A 21222-nucleotide genomic window follows, 5' to 3' on the forward strand; every position below is an offset into this window, starting at 1 on the left:
CACCACCCTCTGCACGCCACAATCATCAGGCAGAGGAGCTCGTTCAGTGGCAGACTGTTGTCCCTGCCCTGCACCACGGACAGATTCAGGAAGTCTTTTGTCCCTCAGGCCATTAGACTGTTCAACTCCTTCCGGCTCAGCAAAAATAAGACTCTGTGACTCTGCTGTACTCAGGACTAGTTACACTGCTCTTTTCATCTCCATTGCACTTCTCTGCTGCTTACATAGATGTACATTATATGCACAGATGGGTATATATATGTTATTTACCAGCTGGGAGGTCCGTATCGTGAAATACCGTGACTGAGGTCTTGAAAGTACTGAGCGAGGCCCTCTGGGCTGAGGTCAGTATTCAAGGCCGAGGTCACGGTATTTCACCATACGGACCGAGCTTAAACTGGTAAATAATATATTTATTTTTTCTTTACCAAATTCTAACAGAAAACAAGAGCACCTGAAAGGGAAAACCGAGCCGAGCCGAGGTGAGCTGCCATTTTGAATCCTCATTAACGGCTGTAATGCAAATGGTTTCCTCCTCGGTATACAAGTGCACTTCTATGGCAGGAAAAAAACTACATTCAGGATTCAGCCAGGGTGGCACGGTGGTGTAGTGGTTAGCGCTGTCGCCTCACAGCAAGAAGGTCCGGGTTCGAGCCCCGTGGCCGGCGAGGGCCTTTCTGTGTGGAGTTTGCATGTTCTCCCCGTGTCCGCGTGGGTTTCCTCCGGGTGCTCCGGTTTCCCCCACAGTCCAAAGACATGCAGGTTAGGTTAACTGGTGACTCTAAATTGAGCGTAGGTGTGAATGTGAGTGTGAATGGTTGTCTGTGTCTATGTGTCAGCCCTGTGATGACCTGGCGACTTGTCCAGGGTGTACCCCGCCTTTCGCCCGTAGTCAGCTGGGATAGGCTCCAGCTTGCCTGCGACCCTGTAGAACAGGATAAAGTGGCTAGAGATAATGAGATAAGATGAGAGGATTCAGCCATGGTTTTGCTTGGAGTTTGCAACAGTTAGAGGTTTTTAGCTTTCTCCTGAAATGTTTTCTTTTATTTATTCTTCCTCAGGGTAGTAAAACTCGCTTTCGCTGTGAAGACTGTCATTATTACTATCCATGCTGTAAAATTAATGCTATTCTCCTGAGAAATGCTGGCAAAAATTTATAAGGTTTTTGATAAAAATCTTATACAACCCCGATTCCAAAAAAGTTGGGACAAAGTACAAATTGTAAATAAAAACGGAATGCAATGCTGTGGAAGTTTCAAAATGCCATATTTTATTCAGAATAGAGCATAGATGACATATCAAATGTTTAAACTGAGAAAATGTATCATTTAAAGAGAAAAATTAGGTGATTTTAAATTTCATGACAACAACACATCTCAAAAAAGTTGGGACAAGGCCATGTTTCCCACTGTGAGACATCCCCTTTTCTCTTTACAACAGTCTGTAAACGTCTGGGGACTGAGGAGACAAGTTGCTCAAGTTTAGGGATAGGAATGTTAACCCAGGGGCGGCACGGTGGTGTAGTGGTTAGCGCTGTCGCCTCACAGCAAGAAGGTCCTGGGTTCGAGCCCCGGGGCCGGCGAGGGCCTTTCTGTGCGGAGTTTGCATGTTCTCCCCGTGTCCACGTGGGTTTCCTCTGGGTGCTCCGGTTTCCTCCACAGTCCAAACACATGCAGGTTAGGTTAACTGGTGACTCTAAATTGAGCGTAGGTGTGAATGTGAGTGTGAATGGTTGTCTGTGTCTATGTGTCAGCCCTGTGATGACCTGGCGACTTGTCCAGGGTGAACCCTGCCTTTCGCCCGTAGTCAGCTGGGATAGGCTCCAGCTTGCCTGCGACCCTGTAGAAGGATAAAGCAGCTTGAGATAATGAGATGAATGAGATGTTAACCCATTCTTGTCTAATGTAGGATTCTAGTTGCTCAACTGTCTTAGGTCTTTTTTGTCGTATCTTCCGTTTTATGATGCGCCAAATGTTTTCTATGGGTGAAAGATCTGGACTGCAGGCTGGCCAGTTCAGTACCCGGACCCTTCTTCTACGCAGCCGTGATGCTGTAATTGATGCAGTATGTGGTTTGGCATTGTCATGTTGGAAAATGCAAGGTCTTCCCTGAAAGAGACGTCGTCTGGATGGGAGCATATGTTGCTCTAGAACCTGGATATACCTTTCAGCATTGATGGTGTCTTTCCAGATGTGTAAGCTGCCCATGCCACACGCACTAATGCAACCCCATACCATCAGAGATGCAGGCTTCTGAACTGAGCGCTGATAAAAACTTGGGTCGCCCTTCTCCTCTTTAGTCCGAATGACACGGCGTCCCTGATTTCCATAAAGAACTTCAAATTTTGATTCGTCTGACCACAGAACAGTTTTCCACTTTGCCACAGTCCATTTTAAATGAGCCTTGGCCCAGAGAAGACGTCTGCGCTTCTGGATCATGTTTAGATACGGCTTCTTCTTTGAACTATAGAGTTTTAGCTGGCAACGGTGGATGGCACGGTGAATTGTGTTCACAGATAATGTTCTCTGGAAATATTCCTGAGCCCATTTTGTGATTTCCAATACAGAAGCATGCCTGTATGTGATGCAGTGCCGTCTAAGGGCCCGAAGATCACGGCCACCCAGTATGGTTTTCTGGCCTTGACCCTTACGCACAGAGATTCTTCCAGATTCTCTGAATCTTTTGATGATATTATGCACTGTAGATGATGATATGTTCAAACTCTTTGCAATTTTACACTGTCGAACTCCTTTCTGATATTGCTCCACTATTTGTCGGCGCAGAATTAGGGGGATTGGTGATCCTCTTCCCAGCTTTACTTCTGAGAGCCGCTGCCACTCCAAGATGCTCTTTTTATACCCAGTCATGTTAATGACCTATTGCCAATTGACCTAATGAGTTGCAATTTGGTCCTCCAGCTGTTCCTTTTTTGTACCTTTAACTTTTCCAGCCTCTTATTGCCCCTGTCCTAACTTTTTTGAGATGTGTTGCTGTCATGAAATTTCAAATGAGCCAATATTTGCCATGAAATTTCAAAATGTCTCACTTTCGACATTTGATATGTTGTCTATGTTCTATTGTGAATACAATATCAGTTTTTGAGATTTGTAAATTATTGCACTCCGTTTTTATTTACAATTTGTACTTTGTCCCAACTTTTTTGGAATCGGGGTTGTAAATAAATCTTATAAAAAAGATAAATGTTAGCAAACCGGGGTCCGTAACTGGGGTGCGCACCGTAGGATATGGACCCGCTCGCCAGCCAATCAGAGCGCAGGATTTGATGGAAACTGCACCACAAAAAAAATAAATACAGATATTTGTAGATAAGCTGGTATGTTGTACTTTACCTTATTATATACTTTATTATTATATACTGTTATGTACCTACTTACTTATATGTTATACATATATATCATCCCATTTCATTATCTGTAGCCGCTTTATCCTGTTCTACAGGGTCGCAGGCGAGCTGGATCCTATCCCAGCTGACTACGGGCGAAAGGCGGGGTTCAACCTGGACAAGTCACCAGGTCATCACAGGGCTGACACATAGACACAGACAACCATTCACACTCACATTCACACCTACGCTCAATTTAGAGTCACCAGTTAACCTAACCTGCATGTCTTTGGACTGTGGGGGAAACCGGAGCACCCGGAGGAAACCCACGCGGACACGGGGAGAACATGCAAACTCCACACAGAAAGGCCCTCGCCGGCCACGGGGCTCGAACCCGGACCTTCTTGCTGTGAGGCGACAGCGCTAACCACTACACCACCGTGCCGCCCTTAATATTTATATATTAACTTAATATTATATATTATTACACTATTACATATGCTATATGTACTGATATATACTTTAACTATGCCTATCATGTAATATACTATGCTTTTTCTCTACCGTATAAAGGTGGCACAGTGGTGTAGTGGTTAGCACTGTCACCTCACAGCAAGAAGGTTCTGGGTTCGAGCCCCGTGGCCGGCGAGGGCCTTTCTGTGTGGAGTTTGCATGTTCTCCCCGTGTCTGCGTGGGTTTCCTCCGGGTGCTCCGGTTTCCCCCACAGTCCAAAGACGTCCAGTAGGTTGACGTGGGGTGGCCTTGGGCTGAGGTGCCCTTGAGCGAGGTACCGAACCCCTGACTGCTCCCCGGGCGCTCTGGTGTGGTTGCCCACTGCTCTGTGTGTGTGTGTGTGTGTGTGTGTGTGTGTGTGTGTGTGTGTGTGTGTTCACTGCTTCAGATGGGTTAAATGCAGAGGATGAATTTCACTGTACTTGAAGTGTGCATGTGACAAATAAAGGTTTCTTCTTCTATACCACTAAACACACTGCACATGTACCGGTATGTAACTGTCCACAAAGTATTTGCACTGCTCATTACACGCTTATTTGCACTGTGACTGGTTATTTTATTACTTGCTCTTATTGGTAATGTTTTATTTCTTTTGGTATTTTGTTTTTTGTATTTTATACGTATAATGCTATTTAGTTTTTGTATTGATCTTGTGCAATGCGGAAATGTTAGTGGATACCTTGAATTCCCCTCTGGGATTAATAAAGTATCTATCTACACTACCGTTCAAAAGTTTGGGGTCACTTTGAAATGTCCTTATTTTTGAAAGAAAAGCACTGTTCTTTTCAATGAAGATCACTTTAAACTAATCAGAAATCCACTCTATACATTGCTAATGTGCTAAATGACTATTCTAGCTGCAAATGTGTGGTTTTTGGTGCAATATCTCCATAGGTGTATAGAGGCCCATTTCCAGCAACTCTCACTCCAGTGTTCTAATGGTACAATGTGTTTGCTCATTGCCTCAGAAGGCTAATGGATGATTAGAAAACCCTTGTACAATCATGTTAGCACAGCTGAAAACAGTTGAGCTCTTTAGAGAAGCTATAAAACTGACCTTCCTTTGAGCAGATTGAGTTTCTGGAGCATCACATTTGTGGGGTCGATTAAATGCTCAAAATGGCCAGAAAAATGTCTTGACTAGATTTTCTATTCATTTTACAACTTATGGTGGGAAATAAAAGTGTGACTTTTCATGGAAAACACAAAATTGTCTGGGTGACCCCAAACTTTTGAATGGTAGTCTATCTATCTATCTATCTATCTATCTATCTATCTATCTATCTATCTATCTATCTATCTATCTATCTGTCTGTTTCCACATGGAACTTGGAACAGAAAGAAACTGGGATTATGACGTACTGTTACGTGCGCGCGACACACAACACAGGGCGGCGCGCATGTGCGCAGCGTCGGGAGCGCGCATCACGAGCATTTCTTTTTTTTTTCCTTCTTTCTTTCTTTTTTTCTTTTTTTAACGTTCACGGGAGCGTTTACGTCGCTGCTGCTGATTCACAAACCCGAGATCCGGCCGCGCAGAGCAGAGCAGAGCAGGTTTTGGGTTTTAATCTCAGTGGCGCTGCTGCGGTTTAGTCCCACTGCTGCGGTTTAGTCCCACTGCTGCTCTGAGCGCGTTTGTGTCTTTTGTTTCTTTTTGAAACGATGTGTGTGTGGATCAGAGTCGGAGTGCGTGTGAGTCGCTTCCCCTCAGGACCTCCTAACAGCGGCCGGGACTGAACCACATTTCTCTTTTAATTCTGCGGGATCTGATCTGAAACTCTGCACAGAGCCACAGGGGGCTTTAATGACAGCCGGTGTGTGTCTCTGATCGGGGGAGAAACCATCCAGTCACTCAGGCGAGTAAACATGTGGATATTTGGCTTTATTTCACACACACACACACACGGGTAAGACGCAAAGTGGAGACCCAGACAAATCAACAGCCAGTGAGGACCTGGTGCTTTTTCAGTCTTCTCACACGCTTTAAAGCACATTTGTCATCACACTGGTGTGTGTGTCTGTGTGTGTCTGTGTGTGTGTGTGTGTTCACTGAGAATGAGTTCAAGCTACAGAACGGTGTGTATCGTTCCAAAAAAAAAACCCTGCTCATTCATTAAAAAATTATAATCTGATCTTGTCTCTACATGTATGAAACCTGCATACTGTATTGATGGGGTTGGATTTTTGGTGTCTAGGATTGTTTACATCTCCTTGCCACCGAACACACACACACACACACACACACACACGAGTAGCATGTCACATTGCTGTCTTAAAGCATGTGCGGCTTGTTACATTTTTCCTATCGGGACTTTCTACTCGTCATTCATGTTTCATTTATTCTAGGCCTCGCTGTCCGTGTGTGTGTGTGTGTGTGTGTGTGTGTGGGCGCGCTTGTCTTTAAAATGTGTTAGCACACCATGTACTCCATCTTCATCTGTCAGACCTGCTTCTGACACTGAGCACATTCTCTTCACGAACAGATCAGTCCATACGAGCTGACACAATTTGTGCATTTCTGTCATCTTTGGTTCGGACCACTTCCTCACCAGGAACAGAGAACTGCTTCCCTGAATAAAAACAGATCAAAGGGCGTGTCTTCTAAGGACTGTCCCAGTCAGGAAGGTGGTCACCTTTACGGCCTGTCACATCCTGGAGGAAAAGTTACAGTGTCCTGCAGAAGAGCTTTACTTACAGGAGATGGAAAGGGTGGTTTTTTTTCAGAATTTGTTCATTTTAAGTAAATATAAGCCACCGATTGGTTCGTTTCCAAAAATGGTCAGCACATGCTCAGTAAAAAAAAAAAGTTAATGTATTACTTTATTCACACTCGCACTGGAATCGATTCTGCTGTCATGGTGTCGTGTTTCAGTGGGAGTGAAACAGGAACGGCCAAACATTACTCGAGTAACCGGTGACCCGGAACATTAACGGTAATCTTTTGTTGCGGCTCCAGTGGGAATTGGAACCATTGGATTAACATGTTGATATTTCTGTCGATGATGTAATTGACGATGCAGTGATTTTCAGATCTGCGTACAAATTCCTTTGTATCGTAGAAATACACTTGTACAGTGTCTTGCAAAAGTATTCACCCCCCTTGGTGTTTGTCCTGTTTTGTCGCATTACAAGCTGGAATTAAAATGGATTTTTGGAGGGTGAGCACCATTTGAGCTACACAACACGCCGACCACTTTAAAGGGGCACATTGTTGTTTTATTGTGACACAAACAATAAGCTAAAAAAAACCCCCAGAAATCTGGAGTGTGCATAGGTACTCAAACCCCTTTGTAGAGCCACCTTTTGCTGCAGTTCCAGCTGCAAGTCTCTTGGGGTGTGTCTCTATTAGCTTAGCACATCTAGCCACTGGGATTTTTGTCCATTCCTCAAGGCAAAACTGCTCCAACTCCTTCAAGTTAGACAGGTTGTGTTGGTGTACAGCAGTCTTCAAGTTATGCCACAGATTCTCAATTGGATTGAGGTCTGGGCTTTGACTCAGCCATTCCAAGACATTTAAATGTTTCCCTTTAAACCACTCCAGCGTAGCTTTAGCAGTACATTTAGGGTCATTGTCCTGCTGGAATGTGAACCTTCATCCAAGTCTCAAACCTCTGGCTGAATCAAACAGGTTTTCCTCCAGAATTGCCCTGTATTTAGTGCCATCCATCTTTCCTTCAGTCCTGACCAGCTTTCCTGTCCCAACAGATCAAAAACATCCCCACAGCATGATGATGCCACCACCATGCTTCACTGTAGGAATGGTGTTCTCAGGGTGTTGGGGATTTGCACCACATGTGGCATTTCCCACGATGGCCAAAAAGATTAAGTTTAGTCTCATTTGACCAGAGAATCTTCTTCCATGTGTTTGGGGAGTCTGCCACATGCTGTTGGGCAAACTCCAAACATGTTTTCTTAAGCAATGGCTTTTTTTCTGGCCACTCTTCCATAAAGCCCCGCCCACTCTGTGGAGTGTATGGCTTAAAGTGGTCCTATGGACAGATACTCCCATCTCCACTGTGGCTCTTTGCAGCTCCTTCAGTGTTATCTTTGGTGTCTTTGTTGCATCTCTGATTAATGTCCTCCTTGCCTGGTCTGTGAGTTTTGGTGGGCGATACCTTCTCTTGTCAGGTTTGTAGTGGTGCCACATTCTTTCCATCTTGCTATAATGGATTTAATGGTCCTTCGTGGGATATTCAAAGTTTTGGATATTTTTTATAACCCAACCCTGATCTATACTTCTCCACAACTTTGTCTCTGACCTGTTTGGAGGCTCCTTGGTTTTCATGTTGTTTGCTTAGTAGTGTTGCAGAGTCAGGGTCCTTCCAGAACAGGTTGATTTATACAGACATCATGTGACAGATCATGTGACACTTTGATTGCACACAGGTGGATCTTAATCAACTAATTGTGACTTATGAAGTGAATTGGTTGGAGCAGCTCTTATTTAGGGGTTTCATATGAAAGGGGGTGAATACTTATACACACTCCAGATTTCTGTTTTTTCATCTTAATTATTGTTTGTGTCACAATAAAACAACAATGCGCACCTTTAAAACGGTCGGCATGTTGTGTAAATCAAATGGTGCTAACCCTCCAAAAATCCATTTTAATTCCAGCTTGTAATGCAACAAAACAGGAAAAACACCAAGGGGGGGTGAATACTTTTGCAAGACACTGTACAAATCAAAGCTGTTATGAATAGCATTTGCTTGAACAAAACAAATCTTCAGACCCCCTCTGAACAGAGACGTGATGCAGCTCGAATGGTGCCATGCTGCTAACAAACTAGCAAATGTCTCAGCATGTGGCGTTTCACAAAAAATGAGGACTTGCAGCCTCATGAATTATGATCTGGTCTCGTATGCTTTACACGTCTTGCAGAAGTTCACGTGCCATCGCATCCCATTAAATTCACTCAGATGGGAAAACGTGACACCCGTTACTTTACCGTTATGGAAGACTGAGTGTGAATGAAAATTTGTTCTCTATAACATTTTGTTTTTACCGGGGTTCTGATGTGAAAGGGGCTCGTGTCACCACTTCTTCTGTTCACACCCAAGAAATTGTATCTTGATTAAAAATATTTTTAAAGGTAATTAATTTTAGGTAGAGATGATAAATGAAAATTTTAAAGTTCACCAGGCGAGCTTTCTTTGCATTATTACAGTAATCACTATATGATTCCGTTCTTAGAATTCCCACGTTTACGGTGTGTATTGGTCCGAAGGCTGTATTTTATGCTAGAAATGATTGGAATCCTTTTCAGTGTACATTCTACAGACTGAAATTTTTTCGGGCATTGTTTTAGATATCTGCTACTCGTGTTTGGTTTGGTTTGCTGCAAGAGCGTGAGTCTGCACCTTTTGGGCAATCCTGGTTTAGTCAGATTACAACAAATGGTCGTGGCAACACCCACCATGAGGCCTGTGTTGGCTCCGTGTAGGGCGTGTGTTGGAAGAGTCCGGACTTGTCAGGGTGTGTGTGTTCTGCATTCCAAAAAACTCTGTTTCACTCTCCGTGTCTCAACAGCGTTCCTTGTGCTCTGTGTGTTTTAGTATTGGCTTTGCTGTCCCAAAAATTGTGACACACTTATCACTTGTCTTAAATGAGAGCAACATGGGTTTAAGGATTTTTTTTAACATCTCAACAAAGAATTATTAAAGAAAAAAAAAACTTAAATGTTTTGTCAGACAGTTTTGATTGTCTCACCATTATAGCATTTTCTTTATTATTTGTTATGTTTTGTAATCAGGAGCTGAAAAGATGCGTGAAGGTTTTCACTTCCACGTTCATTCCTGGACTGTTATTTAAGGTGTGGTTAATTCCAGTTTGTCCACATTTCGAATAAGAGAAGGTTGTTATTTTCCGTCTTTCATCACTGTTTTTTCTCTAACCTACAGACGTGTATATAAGTTTAAGAACGAAAATCATGACTATGCTTGCTTTAAAAAAAAATCGGACACCGTGTTTCGAAACGCGGTGTTCAGTGTGAGGTCTGTTTTTACACAACAAATAATCTTGGCAAGTAAAACAGCTTGAATATTAGCAAAAATATGTAAGATTTATTATTATTTTATAAACGGTAATAGAAATTGTGATAAATTAACCTCTGGGTATTTTTTTTTACTCAGTTTAAGTAAACGTAGAAAGAAGAAATGAATAAGAAAGAAGAAATAAATGCTTGAAGGAAATAAAACTTCTGCTCGTCTTAATTATTTAAAATTAGCTTTGAGGTCTAAATGAAGGTCTAAGCATAAGTTTTAGAAAAAAAGTCATAATTAAAATGTATGCTTGTCTATTTATATGGTGCTTGTTCTGAAATCTGTTCCATTCTCGATTGATGTTTTGGTGAAGATGATGGGTTCTAGTTTTTGTGAATACATGTAGTAGCTTGACCATTTATAAAATAAATATATTGATACAAGCAACTGAAGTGTCCAGATTTGCATTTTAATTGCTATTAAAAATTAGAATTGTAATGTTTTATATTATTCTCAATTAATTTTACAGAAATCTTTGACTCCTGATGACCAGGTCATGAGAGGTTCTAATATTATTTCGAATTCCTCTTCTCTTTGTGTTCAACACACATGTGATCATCTCTCCAGTAATCATACAACTGCATTTTTCCAATCTGAGTTTCACCTGAAACTGAAAAAGCACCAGGTGTTTGTAGTTTATCAAGATTCAACATGTCCCTGCTTTTGTCCTGCATGTCTCGAGTGCATGACAGACCATAAATGCAGAAGACTAAAACTGCAACGTCTGCTGTATGACTGTGAATTTCTCATTTTGTTGCTAAAAATGTTTGCACCATATCTGAATTCAGAGTTTCCAAACACGCACTTAATTCCTCACGTTCCTCATCGTTTCCTTCCTTCATTTTCCTCAGGCTTTCCAATGGGGGCAACTAAGAGCAAGCCAAAAGACCCAGGTCAGAGATCTCGGAGTCTGGATGGTACCATTGGTCTGGGCTCCTCCGGTGGACACCATTTCAGTTCTGGTCCTCGGAACCAAACGCCAGATCAGAGTCCTGCGGTGGGGACCGGCAGGCGGAGCAACATGTACCACACCAACGTTGCAGAACATCAACTTTTTGGTGGGGCGGATCACACAGCGAGCGTCACGTCACCCATAAGAGGTATGGCGTGTGACTAAATTTGGTTTCTGGTAACAGAAAGTGAAAATGAAAGCTCTTGGTCAGGATGGAAACTTTTTAAAATTACTTTTTAATTTTTGTAACTGTATCTGTGTTGAATAAAGTGTATTTTGTTGCTGTTTATGCTTTTTAAATAATCATTCAAAACTGCTTGAGTGAGGTGAGGGACTGTAGATTGGACTAGGTCACTGGGGACACTGCTTGAGTGAGGTGAGGGACTGTAGATTGGACAAGGTCACTGGGGACACTGCTTGAGTAAGGTGAGGGACTGTAGATTGGACAAGGTCACTGGGGACACTGCTTGAGTGAAGTGAGGGACTGTAGATTGGACAAGGTCACTGGGGACACTGCTTGAGTGAAGTGAGGGACTGTAGATTGGACAAGGTCACTGGGGACACTGCTTGAGTGAGGTGAGGGACTGTAGATTGGACTAGGTCACTGGGGACATTGCTTGAGTGAGGTGAGGGACTGTAGATTGGACAAGGTTACTGGGGACACTGCTTGAGTGAGGTGAGGGACTGTAGATTGGACAAGGTCACTGGGGACACTGCTTGAGTGAGGTGAGGGACTGTAGATTGGACAAGGTCACTGGGGACACTGCTTGAGTGAAGTGAGGGATTGTAGATTGGACAAGGTCACTGGGGACACTGCTTGAGTGAGGTGAGGGACTGTAGATTGGACAAGGTCACTGGGGACACTGCTTGAGTGACGTGAGGGACTGTAGATTGGACAAGGTCACTGGGGACACTGCTTGAGTGAGGTGAGGGACTGTAGATTGGACTAGGTCACTGGGGACATTGCTTGAGTGAGGTGAGGGACTGTAGATTGGACAAGGTCACTGGGGACACTGCTTGAGTGAGGTGAGGGACTGTAGATTGGACAAGGTCACTGGGGACACTGCTTGAGTGAGGTGAGGGACTGTAGATTGGACTAGGTCACTGGGGACATTGCTTGAGTGAGGTGAGGGACTGTAGATTGGACAAGGTCACTGGGGACACTGCTTGAGTGAGGTGAGGGACTGTAGATTGGACAAGGTCACTGGGGACACTGCTTGAGTGAGGTGAGGGACTGTAGATTGGACAAGGTCACTGGGGACACTGCTTGAGTGAAGTGAGGGACTGTAGATTGGACAAGGTCACTGGGGACACTGCTTGAGTGAAGTGAGGGACTGTAGATTGGACAAGGTCACTGGGGACACTGCTTGAGTGAGGTGAGGGACTGTAGATTGGACTAGGTCACTGGGGACACTGCTTGAGTGAGGTGAGGGACTGTAGATTGGACTAGGTCACTGGGGACACTGCTTGAATGAGGTGAGGGACTGTAGATTGGACAAGGTCACTGGGGACACTGCTTGAGTGAGGTGAGGGACTGTAGATTGGACAAGGTCACTGGGGACACTGCTTGAGTGAAGTGAGGGACTGTAGATTGGACAAGGTCACTGGGGACACTGCTTGAGTGAAGTGAGGGACTGTAGATTGGACAAGGTCACTGGGGACACTGCTTGAGTGAGGTGAGGGACTGTAGATTGGACTAGGTCACTGGGGACACTGCTTGAGTGAGGTGAGGGACTGTAGATTGGACTAGGTCACTGGGGACACTGCTTGAATGAGGTGAGGGACTGTAGATTGGACAAGGTCACTGGGGACACTGCTTGAGTGAGGTGAGGGACTGTAGATTGGACTAGGTCACTGGGGACACTGCTTGAGTGAAGTGAGGGACTGTAGATTGGACAAGGTCACTGGGAACACTGCTTGAGTGAGGTGAGGGACTGTAGATTGGACTAGGTCACTGGGGACACTGAGTGAGGTGAGGGACTGTAGATTGGACAAGGTCACTGGGGACACTGCTTGAGTGAGGTGAGGGACTGTAGACTGGACAAGGTCACTGGGGACACTGCTTGAGTGAGGTGAGGGACTGTAGATTGGACAAGGTCACTGGGGACACTGCTTGAGTGAAGTGAGGGACTGTAGATTGGACAAGGTCACTGGGGACACTGCTTGAGTGAAGTGAGGGACTGTAGATTGGACAAGGTCACTGGGGACACTGCTTGAGTGAGGTGAGGGACTGTAAATCGGGCAACAACACCGGGGTTGCCAATCAGGTAGGGCAAGAGACTGTAGATCGGGCAGTGATACAGGGAACACTGCTTGAAAAATGATGTGGGGATGCAGATCAGACAATGACGCAGGACACTGTAAAGAAGAAGGGTGGGGGACTGTAGATCAGGCACTGTTGCCCAGGACACTGCTTGAGTAAGTAAGATGAGGGACTTTAGATCACTGGGGACACTGCTTGAGTAAGATTTCGGGATGTGTATCAGGCAGTGACACTGGTCAAGTAACAGGATGTGGGATGCTCATTAAGCAGTGATGTATTTGTAAAGGAATGATGCTGGGAACACAGTGACATGGTGTTAAGGAATGATGTTTGGGGACAAATTGGGCCATGACACAGGGAGCACTGGTCAAGTAAGACCAGGAGACCACGGATCAGGCAGTAACACCGAATACGTTGGTTTGGTATCGACATCAGGGACTGTGGTGGAGGAAAATTGTCGGAGATGCAAATCAGACAATAACATGAGAAACATGGGTTGAGTAATAGGGTGGGGGACACAGATTGGGTAATGACACTGGGTGAAGAACAACATGGGAGACAGGAGACACCCAACCAACGTCTTATTTACTTATTTACTGCCTGATCTGCGTTCTCTTGGGCCCTGTCCACACGGCAACGGATTCAGGTGAATCTGATAAAATTGTTTATCGTTTCGGCCTGGCGTCCACACGGCACCGGCGTTTTGGGTGCCCCAAAACGAAATCTTTTGAGAACGGATACCAGAGTGAAAAAATCTGGCAACGGCGCCGTTGCGAAGTCGTCTGGATGAGTAGAACGGATTTGTTTACGATGACATCACAACCACATGACTGTCAGTGCTTCACGCCGGGTAGAAGTGTAACGAACTCGATGCGAGTTGTCAACAAATCCTATAACTTGGTTCATGAAACGCGCTTACAAAATATTTTCACTGTGAATATTTATTGTGTAATGGTGCAAAGTGAGAGAGAGAGAGAGAGAGAGAGAGAGAGAGAGAGAGAGAGAGAATAGCCCTTAGGGCAGAGTCTTTAGTCCAAACACTGCGGAAGCAGTACCAAACCGCGCACTGCCCATGCGCTTTCCAAAAACAAAAACAATCCCGCCAGCAAACATAGGAAAAAAAAAAAAGGAGCGATCTCACCTCTTCAGATGTTGGTTTAAGTCCGACAATACATTCCTCAAAAAGGGCGTAGAAGAACAAAGTAATCCATCAACGTGTAGCATTCAATTTATTCCGGACCATTAAAGAATTCTGGAGGATATCAGAATGTTGGCGTACCGGCTTCCATCTACCCCCATTCATTCCTCTTTCCGCGTCTTTCGTTTTACGCTACTGATTAATAATCAAAACTTTATGTGGCTGATGCTACAGAAGAAGGGGTTTATGCGCATGCGTCCTACTTCTTCTATTGTTCTGGTGTCTCCGATGGGACCGTCTTACAGCGCACGTAGTGGTGTGGCATGTGTATTGCATCGTTTTCAGCAAGCGTTGCGTTGCCATATGTACCTGAAATTTTACTGATCTGTTGCCCATGTGGACGCGATATTTAAAAAAAAAATCTCGTTGCCGTTGTCGTGTGGATGTAGCCTTGGGCTTACTTGACCAGTGTTCCCTGTGTCCTGGTCCAATTCAGGTTAGAAGAGGGAGGCACTGGTTGAGGAATGATACAGGGGGTGAAGATTGGGTTAATATGTGACTTGTGTGCTGATTGCTTAGAAATGATTTGACTGAAACGGTTCCAGTTTGGCAGGTCGAGTGTCACTTCGGTGTGTTCAGTTTCCAGGATCTGTGCGTTTCAGATCTTCGGTTTCCATTAACTACTTTTCATTTAAATGGCTGTCGGTGTCATGAATCAGTTTCTTTTATAGATGTGTGTGTGAGGGGGGAGGAGGGTAATCATTAGCAGGGAGCATTTGTTCAAGCATTTGCCAAACAAATGGCTTTTCACACCTGTTCAGCAGAGCTTTAGAAAAGTGCCAGTGTTTCACTGATACTGATCTGCACTTGAGCACTCGCACCCCCTCCTCCTCGTCCCACGGCTTTAACCAGACTTCCTTCTCACTCACAGCTGGTGTCACCACGTTTGTCGCACTATACGACTACGAATCTCGGACATCTGCGGATCTTACGTTTAAGAAGGGCGAGAGGCTGCAGATCCTCAATAACACGTAAGTCTCTCTCTCTCTCTCTGTCTCTGTCTTCTCAAAGACGGTTTACGTGATGAAGCACTTTTCTGAAACACGTCAGAGCAGGACGTGAAATTACAGCAGCCCGACCGGTGTTTAAAGCAATTCAGAGGCAGTTCATTATCAGCTCTCGCTGTTCCTTCGCTCGAGTCCTTGGTGATCTGTCACTCATGGTGACGGGAAGTGAAGGTTGTTGTATGTCAGCGCCCAGACAGATTCCGTGTCAGACTGTGAGTCATCGGTTTGGTTCCAGTGACAGAAATGATTCAGTGTGGAAATAAACCCTCATTAATGTCTTTCCTACTCACGATCTGGACACACAGGCCACAGTATCATTAAAACGCACGTTATGGTAACGCTGATTGAACAGAAGTCGAGTTATTATTGTTTTGAGTTCAGGTTTTAAAATGTAATACTTTTAAAATAATTTTTTTCCGCCCAATTTTCCCGTCTCTGTGTCCAAATACACTCTCCAGCCACTTTAATAGGAACTTGTTGTTGGTTCTAAGATCCCTGTTCTTGGCTGCAGGAGTGGAACCCAACGTGCTCTTCTGTTTTCTGTTACATGCTGAGATGCTTTTCTGCTCACCACGGTTGTAAAGAGTGATTATATGAGTTACTATATCCTTCCTGGCAAAAAAGCTCGAACCAATCTGTCCATTTTCTGATCTCTCTTATCAACAAGGCGTTTGTTTCCACCCACAGAACTGTCGCTCACTCACTTGATGTTTTTTGTTTTCTGCACCATTCTGTGTAAACTCTAGAGACTGTTGTGTGTGAAAACCCCAGGAGATCAGCAGCTTCTGAAATACTCAAACCAGTCCATCTGGCTCAAACCAACACCCATACCACAGTGAGAGAAAGTCACACAAAAATTGACATCACAATTTTTCCCATTCTGATGTTTGAACATTGTGAACATTAACTGAAGCTCCTGATTTGTATCTGTGGGATTTGGTGCATCGTGCTGCTGTCGTGGATTCGGCTGATTAGAAAACTGTAGAAAACAAAACAGAAGGTGGAGGGCTGGGGGTTCCTAATAAAGTGGCTGGTGAGTGTATTTACTAAGGACAAAAAATTATGGAAATCAGTCCAGTGTTGAGTTATGACGCTAAAACCACCAACTGCAAAACAGCTATACAGCGTAATCCTATCGGACAAACATCCGTGTCAGAGTAAAGCGGCTCGTTTTCACCGCTGACGGAGTCAATGTTGTTATAAATCTGTTTACCCCAATAACTGTGAAGAAACTGGAGAACATGACTTTCTAGAGTCACTGTTTTTACTTTTCTCTTCATCCGGTCTCTGACACAAAGCCACATTCAGTCCCAGTAGTCAATGATTAATTCCACAGAGCAGTTTTTTCTGATGTTTAAGGAGAAGAATTTGTGAAGAAGTTTATATCCAAAGTCATGACCAAATATTGAGCTGATAAGAACGATGTGACTGAGTGTCTGAGAACATGGAAAGGATCTCTCTCGTACATATGGTGAATTACGTCTGTATTCTTTAAACCTATAATGAATTTAGGCTTCAGGAGAGCGCAGTAGGTTTCTCTCACAGCCTTATGATGATGAAATAATGTAAAATTTCTCAGAAAAATAAGTAAACATCAGAGGTTTACTCTACGGGTATTAACTACTGCTAATCGCCCTTTAGAACCTTATACAGTGGTGCTTGAAAGTTTGTGAACCCTTTGGAATTTTCTATATTTCTGCATAAATACGATCTAAAACATCATCAGATTTTCACACAAGTCCTAAAAGTAGATAAAGAGAACCCAGTTAAACAAATGAGACAAAAATATTATACTTGGTCATTTATTTATTGAGGAAAATGATCCAATATTACATATCTGTGAGTGGCAAAAGTATGTGAACCTTTGCTTTCAGTATCTGGTGTGACCCCCTTGTGCAGCAATAACTGCAACTAAACGTTTGCGGTAACTGTTGATCAGTCCTGCACACCGGCTTGGAGGAATTTTAGCCCGTTCCTCCGTACAGAACAGCTTCAACTCTGGGATGTTGGTGGGTTTCCTCACATGAACTGCTCACTTCAGGTCCTTCCACAACATTTCCATTGGATTAAGGTCAGGACTTTGACTTGGCCATTCCAAAACATTCACTTTATTCTTCTTTAACCATTCTTTGGTAGAACGACTTGTGTGCTTAGGGTCGTTGTCTTGCTGCATGACCCACCTTCTCTTGAGATTCAGTTCATGGACAGACGTCCTGACATTTTCCTTTAGAATTCGCTGGTATAATTCAGAATTCATTGTTCCATCAATGATGGCAAGCCGTCCTCGCCCAGATGCAGCAAAACAGGCCCAAACCATGATACTACCACCACCATGTTTCACAGATGGGATAAGGTTCTTATGTTGGAATGCAGTGTTTTCCTTTCTCCAAACATAACACTTCTCATTTAAACCAGAAAGTTCTATTTTGGTCTCATCCGTCCACAAAACATTTTTCCAATAGCCTTCTGGCTTGTCCACGTGATCTTTAGCAAACTGCAGACGAGCAGCAATGTTCTTTTTGGAGAGCAGTGGCTTTCTCCTTGCAACCCTGCCATGCACACCATTGTTGTTCAGTGTTCTCCTGATGGTGGACTCATGAACATTAACATTAGTCAATGTGAGAGAGGCCTTCAGTTGCTTAGAAGTTACTCTGGGGTCCTTTGTGACCTCGCCAGCTATTACACGCCTTGCTCATGGAGTGATCTTTGTTGGTCGACCACTCCTGGGGAGGGTAACAATGGTCTTGAATTTCCTCCATTTGTACACAATCTGTCTGACTGTGGATTGTTGGAGTCCAAACTCTTTAGAGATGGTTTTGTAACCTTTTCCAGCCTGATGAGCATCAACAACGCTTTTTCTGAGGTCCTCAGAAATCTCCTTTGCTCGTGCCATGATACACTTCCACAAACATGTGTTGTGAAGATCAGACTTTGATAGATCCCTGTTCTTTAAATAAAACAGGGTGCCCACTCACACCTGATTGTCATCCCATTGATTGAAAACACCTGACTCTAATTTCACCTTCAAATTAACTGCTAATCCTAGAGGTTCACATACTTTTGCCACTCACAGATATGTAATATTGGATCATTTTCCTCAATAAGTAAATGACGAAGTATAATATTTTTGTCTCATTTGTTTAACTGGGTTCTCTTTATCTACTTTTAGGACTTGTGTGAAAATCTGATGATGTTTTCAGTCATATTTATGCAGAAATATAGAAAATTTTAAAGGGTTCACAAACTTTCAAGCACAACTGAATGTAGCGTAGTTTAAAAGAATAAAACTATATATATCACTTTAAAGTACCAGTTTTCTCGTCTGGATTTTTATGTAGTGGGCAGAGTTCTGAAATTTGCCTATGAAATTCCGCCCCGAAATGTTGCCGTCTCCACAGAAGTCCAGTCAGTGATGAGGTTATAAAATATTAAAAAGTGCAATATGGGGGAAAAAATTAACAATATTCAGAGATTATAACAATATTTAGGTTTGATAAAGTGCTAGCAAATAATAACTCAACATTTCAGAAAAAACATTCAAAATAATATTTTCATTTGATTAAAAATAATTAATTTAACATAGTCATAACGATGAAACAGCTGGAAAAATACTGGGGAAAAATTGTTGCTGTGAGAAGTCCAAAAATATCCAAAAATTGAGTCAGTTATTAAAAAAGAAAAATTGTTAGCCATGACATTGTTTCGCATGAAATAATGTAAATTATCAGAAAAAAAAACTATCAGAATGTATTTACAGATTCAGTAGTTGAAGAGTTTTAGAGACACATCAATACAAATTATTATATTCTATCCACATTCACTGGATATGAGCAATCGCGCACTCTGATTGGCTACTACTAGGATATTGGCTCATATACTGTGAGTAGAGGAAAAACAAAATGGCAGAGCTGAACCAACCGAGGACGAAATAAAAACTCTACTTGAAAACAAAACCACAAAAAAATAGAATAAAAGTATTTGATGGTAAGAATGTTTTTTTTTTTTCCAAGAATTATTATTGTCCCATTTGTCACAAATTGCTCCTGTCATTTTGCCGGTTTGTTTATTTTCTAAGTGGAAATTATTTTTTCGGACGTTTTATATAAAGTTTTTATTTATCAAATTTGCAAAAAATAAAAATGCTCAGTTTCTCAAAATCCAGTGAATGTGGATAGAATAAAACAGTTATTCCACTCGATCTTGTCGTACATGGATTATAGCGCTGTTAGCTCATATATGACTCGATTTCGTGGAATAATTGTGAAATATTTTGTTCATTTTTGTATTTTATTAATTTGTTTGAGCGCAACAAAATTTTGGTCATTGTCTGGTGGTCAAGTGTTTGAGATGTTGCCTTGCACTTACGATGGGGTTCCCTGTGGTGGTACACGTTCGTACGAACATCACTCAGTCACAAAAGACGCCAAAACTCGTCTGGATGCATCGCCATATTCCCTTCAGTCTAGAGCTCCGTACACAGGGAGCGCTGCTGTAAGACGTGTCTCAGTTTGTCTGATGCAAACAACTGCTACATATACAATTATTTCTGAAGTCCAAGATTCTATGTTTAGGCTCATTTTTAACTACTTTTTTTTTTTAATACGAACTCTTTATTTTGCGTGAGTAGTGTCATATTTGCTCATCATTATGCTAATTTATCTTTTTTAAATGAATGGTTGTCGTTATATTTTGTGCTGGTGTTCATCCTTCAGTGAGCTGCACTTCACTCACACATGGTGTGATGTCCTCATGCAGTTACACCGAGTAGTGTTCGATTCTCTCAGGAATATTAATGTGACACTCGCACACTTCCTGACAAATTCAGACGTTACGTAACAAGAATCGGCAAGAGGCACCAGAGAGATTCCTTTGTCTATCTATCTGTCTGTCTGATGCTTCAAAAAAGCAGACTATTGATTCATACAATCAACCAATTGTTCATTTAAAAAAAATTCATCTCATCTCATTATCTGTAGCCGCTTTATCCTGTTCTACAGGGTCGCAGGTGAGCTGGATCCTATCCCAGCTGACTACGGGCGAAAGGCGGGGTACACCCTGGACAAGTCGCCAGGTCATCACAGGGCTCGATTCTCGTTTATTTATTTAATAATTTAATTCCAGTCTACAGCTGGTGTCGTGTTAAAGTTTGTTTCTGCTACTTAAAATAATAAACTGTTTATTTTTATAGTTATTTTTTCTCATTGTGAATGTTAAATATTTACTATATTTATTGGAAGATTATTTTATAGACATGAAATGCAGTATAATTATTTAATAATGTGTGTAATGTCGCCCTGTTGGCAGTGTGTGAGTGAACCTGCACACAGTGTTGTGTATCGCAGAAATGTATTTTGTGTTCAGTGTGATATTTTTGTCATTAATCCTGCGTTTATAGCAAAAAACTGGCCACAAAACACACAGTGATTTCTCTTACACGAATGATATTTTTTAAGAATTTGGGGTCCATTACATCTAAACTGTGTTATAACGCGCTCTGCTCTCGTCCTGGAGCGGATTAGAGTTTTATTTCAGTGCTGTTTGTCTTTTTTCCCTCCACTGCTTCATGGGTTAAATTAGGAGGAAATACAACTACAGGTCAGTGACGCTTCTTTTACATCCCATAATATTTTCCACAGTGTGGAGGAGACGTGTGTAAGGCTCATTATTAATAAAACACAGGCCGTGTGTGTGTGTGTGTGTGTGTGTGTGTGTGGGGATTGCAGCAATCTTTATTAAAGAAAAGTATTAAATCTTAAATATAAAAAAAAAAAATGCTCAGTTCTCGACCCGGGAAAAAACAAAGTGGTGTTTCTTTTGTCTGCACTTCTTTCCCCCCAGAATTATACAAAAATGAGGGGAAAAAATAATTTCATAAGAACATTCTGGAAATTTGTGGGTGGATTTT

At 42.7% G+C, this 21222-nt stretch overlaps 1 protein-coding gene across 3 annotated transcripts in view; it reads left to right on the plus strand.

The window, feature by feature from the left end:
• Positions 1-5303: 5303 nt before the first annotated feature.
• LOC132874011 (proto-oncogene tyrosine-protein kinase Src-like) overlaps positions 5304-21222 on the plus strand; it is a 45521-nt gene continuing 29602 nt past the window's right edge. For 2 of the 3 annotated variants that reach the window (XR_009651620.1, XM_060909870.1), the window contains exons 1-3: positions 5304-5712; positions 10749-10997; positions 15182-15281. Coding sequence is in view for 2 of the 3 variants with exons in the window: in XM_060909870.1 (XP_060765853.1) it covers positions 10757-10997; positions 15182-15281 (341 nt within the window). In the remaining variant the exon portion in view is untranslated. Of the gene's footprint in view, positions 5713-9592; positions 9669-10748; positions 10998-15181; positions 15282-21222 lie in introns of those variants that run through there. The other variant, XM_060909871.1, reaches the window with a different exon arrangement.

The sequence above is a fragment of the Neoarius graeffei genome, chromosome 26, assembly GCF_027579695.1.
Source record: "Neoarius graeffei isolate fNeoGra1 chromosome 26, fNeoGra1.pri, whole genome shotgun sequence".
In the NCBI taxonomy this organism is placed as follows: Eukaryota; Metazoa; Chordata; class Actinopteri; order Siluriformes; family Ariidae; genus Neoarius; species Neoarius graeffei.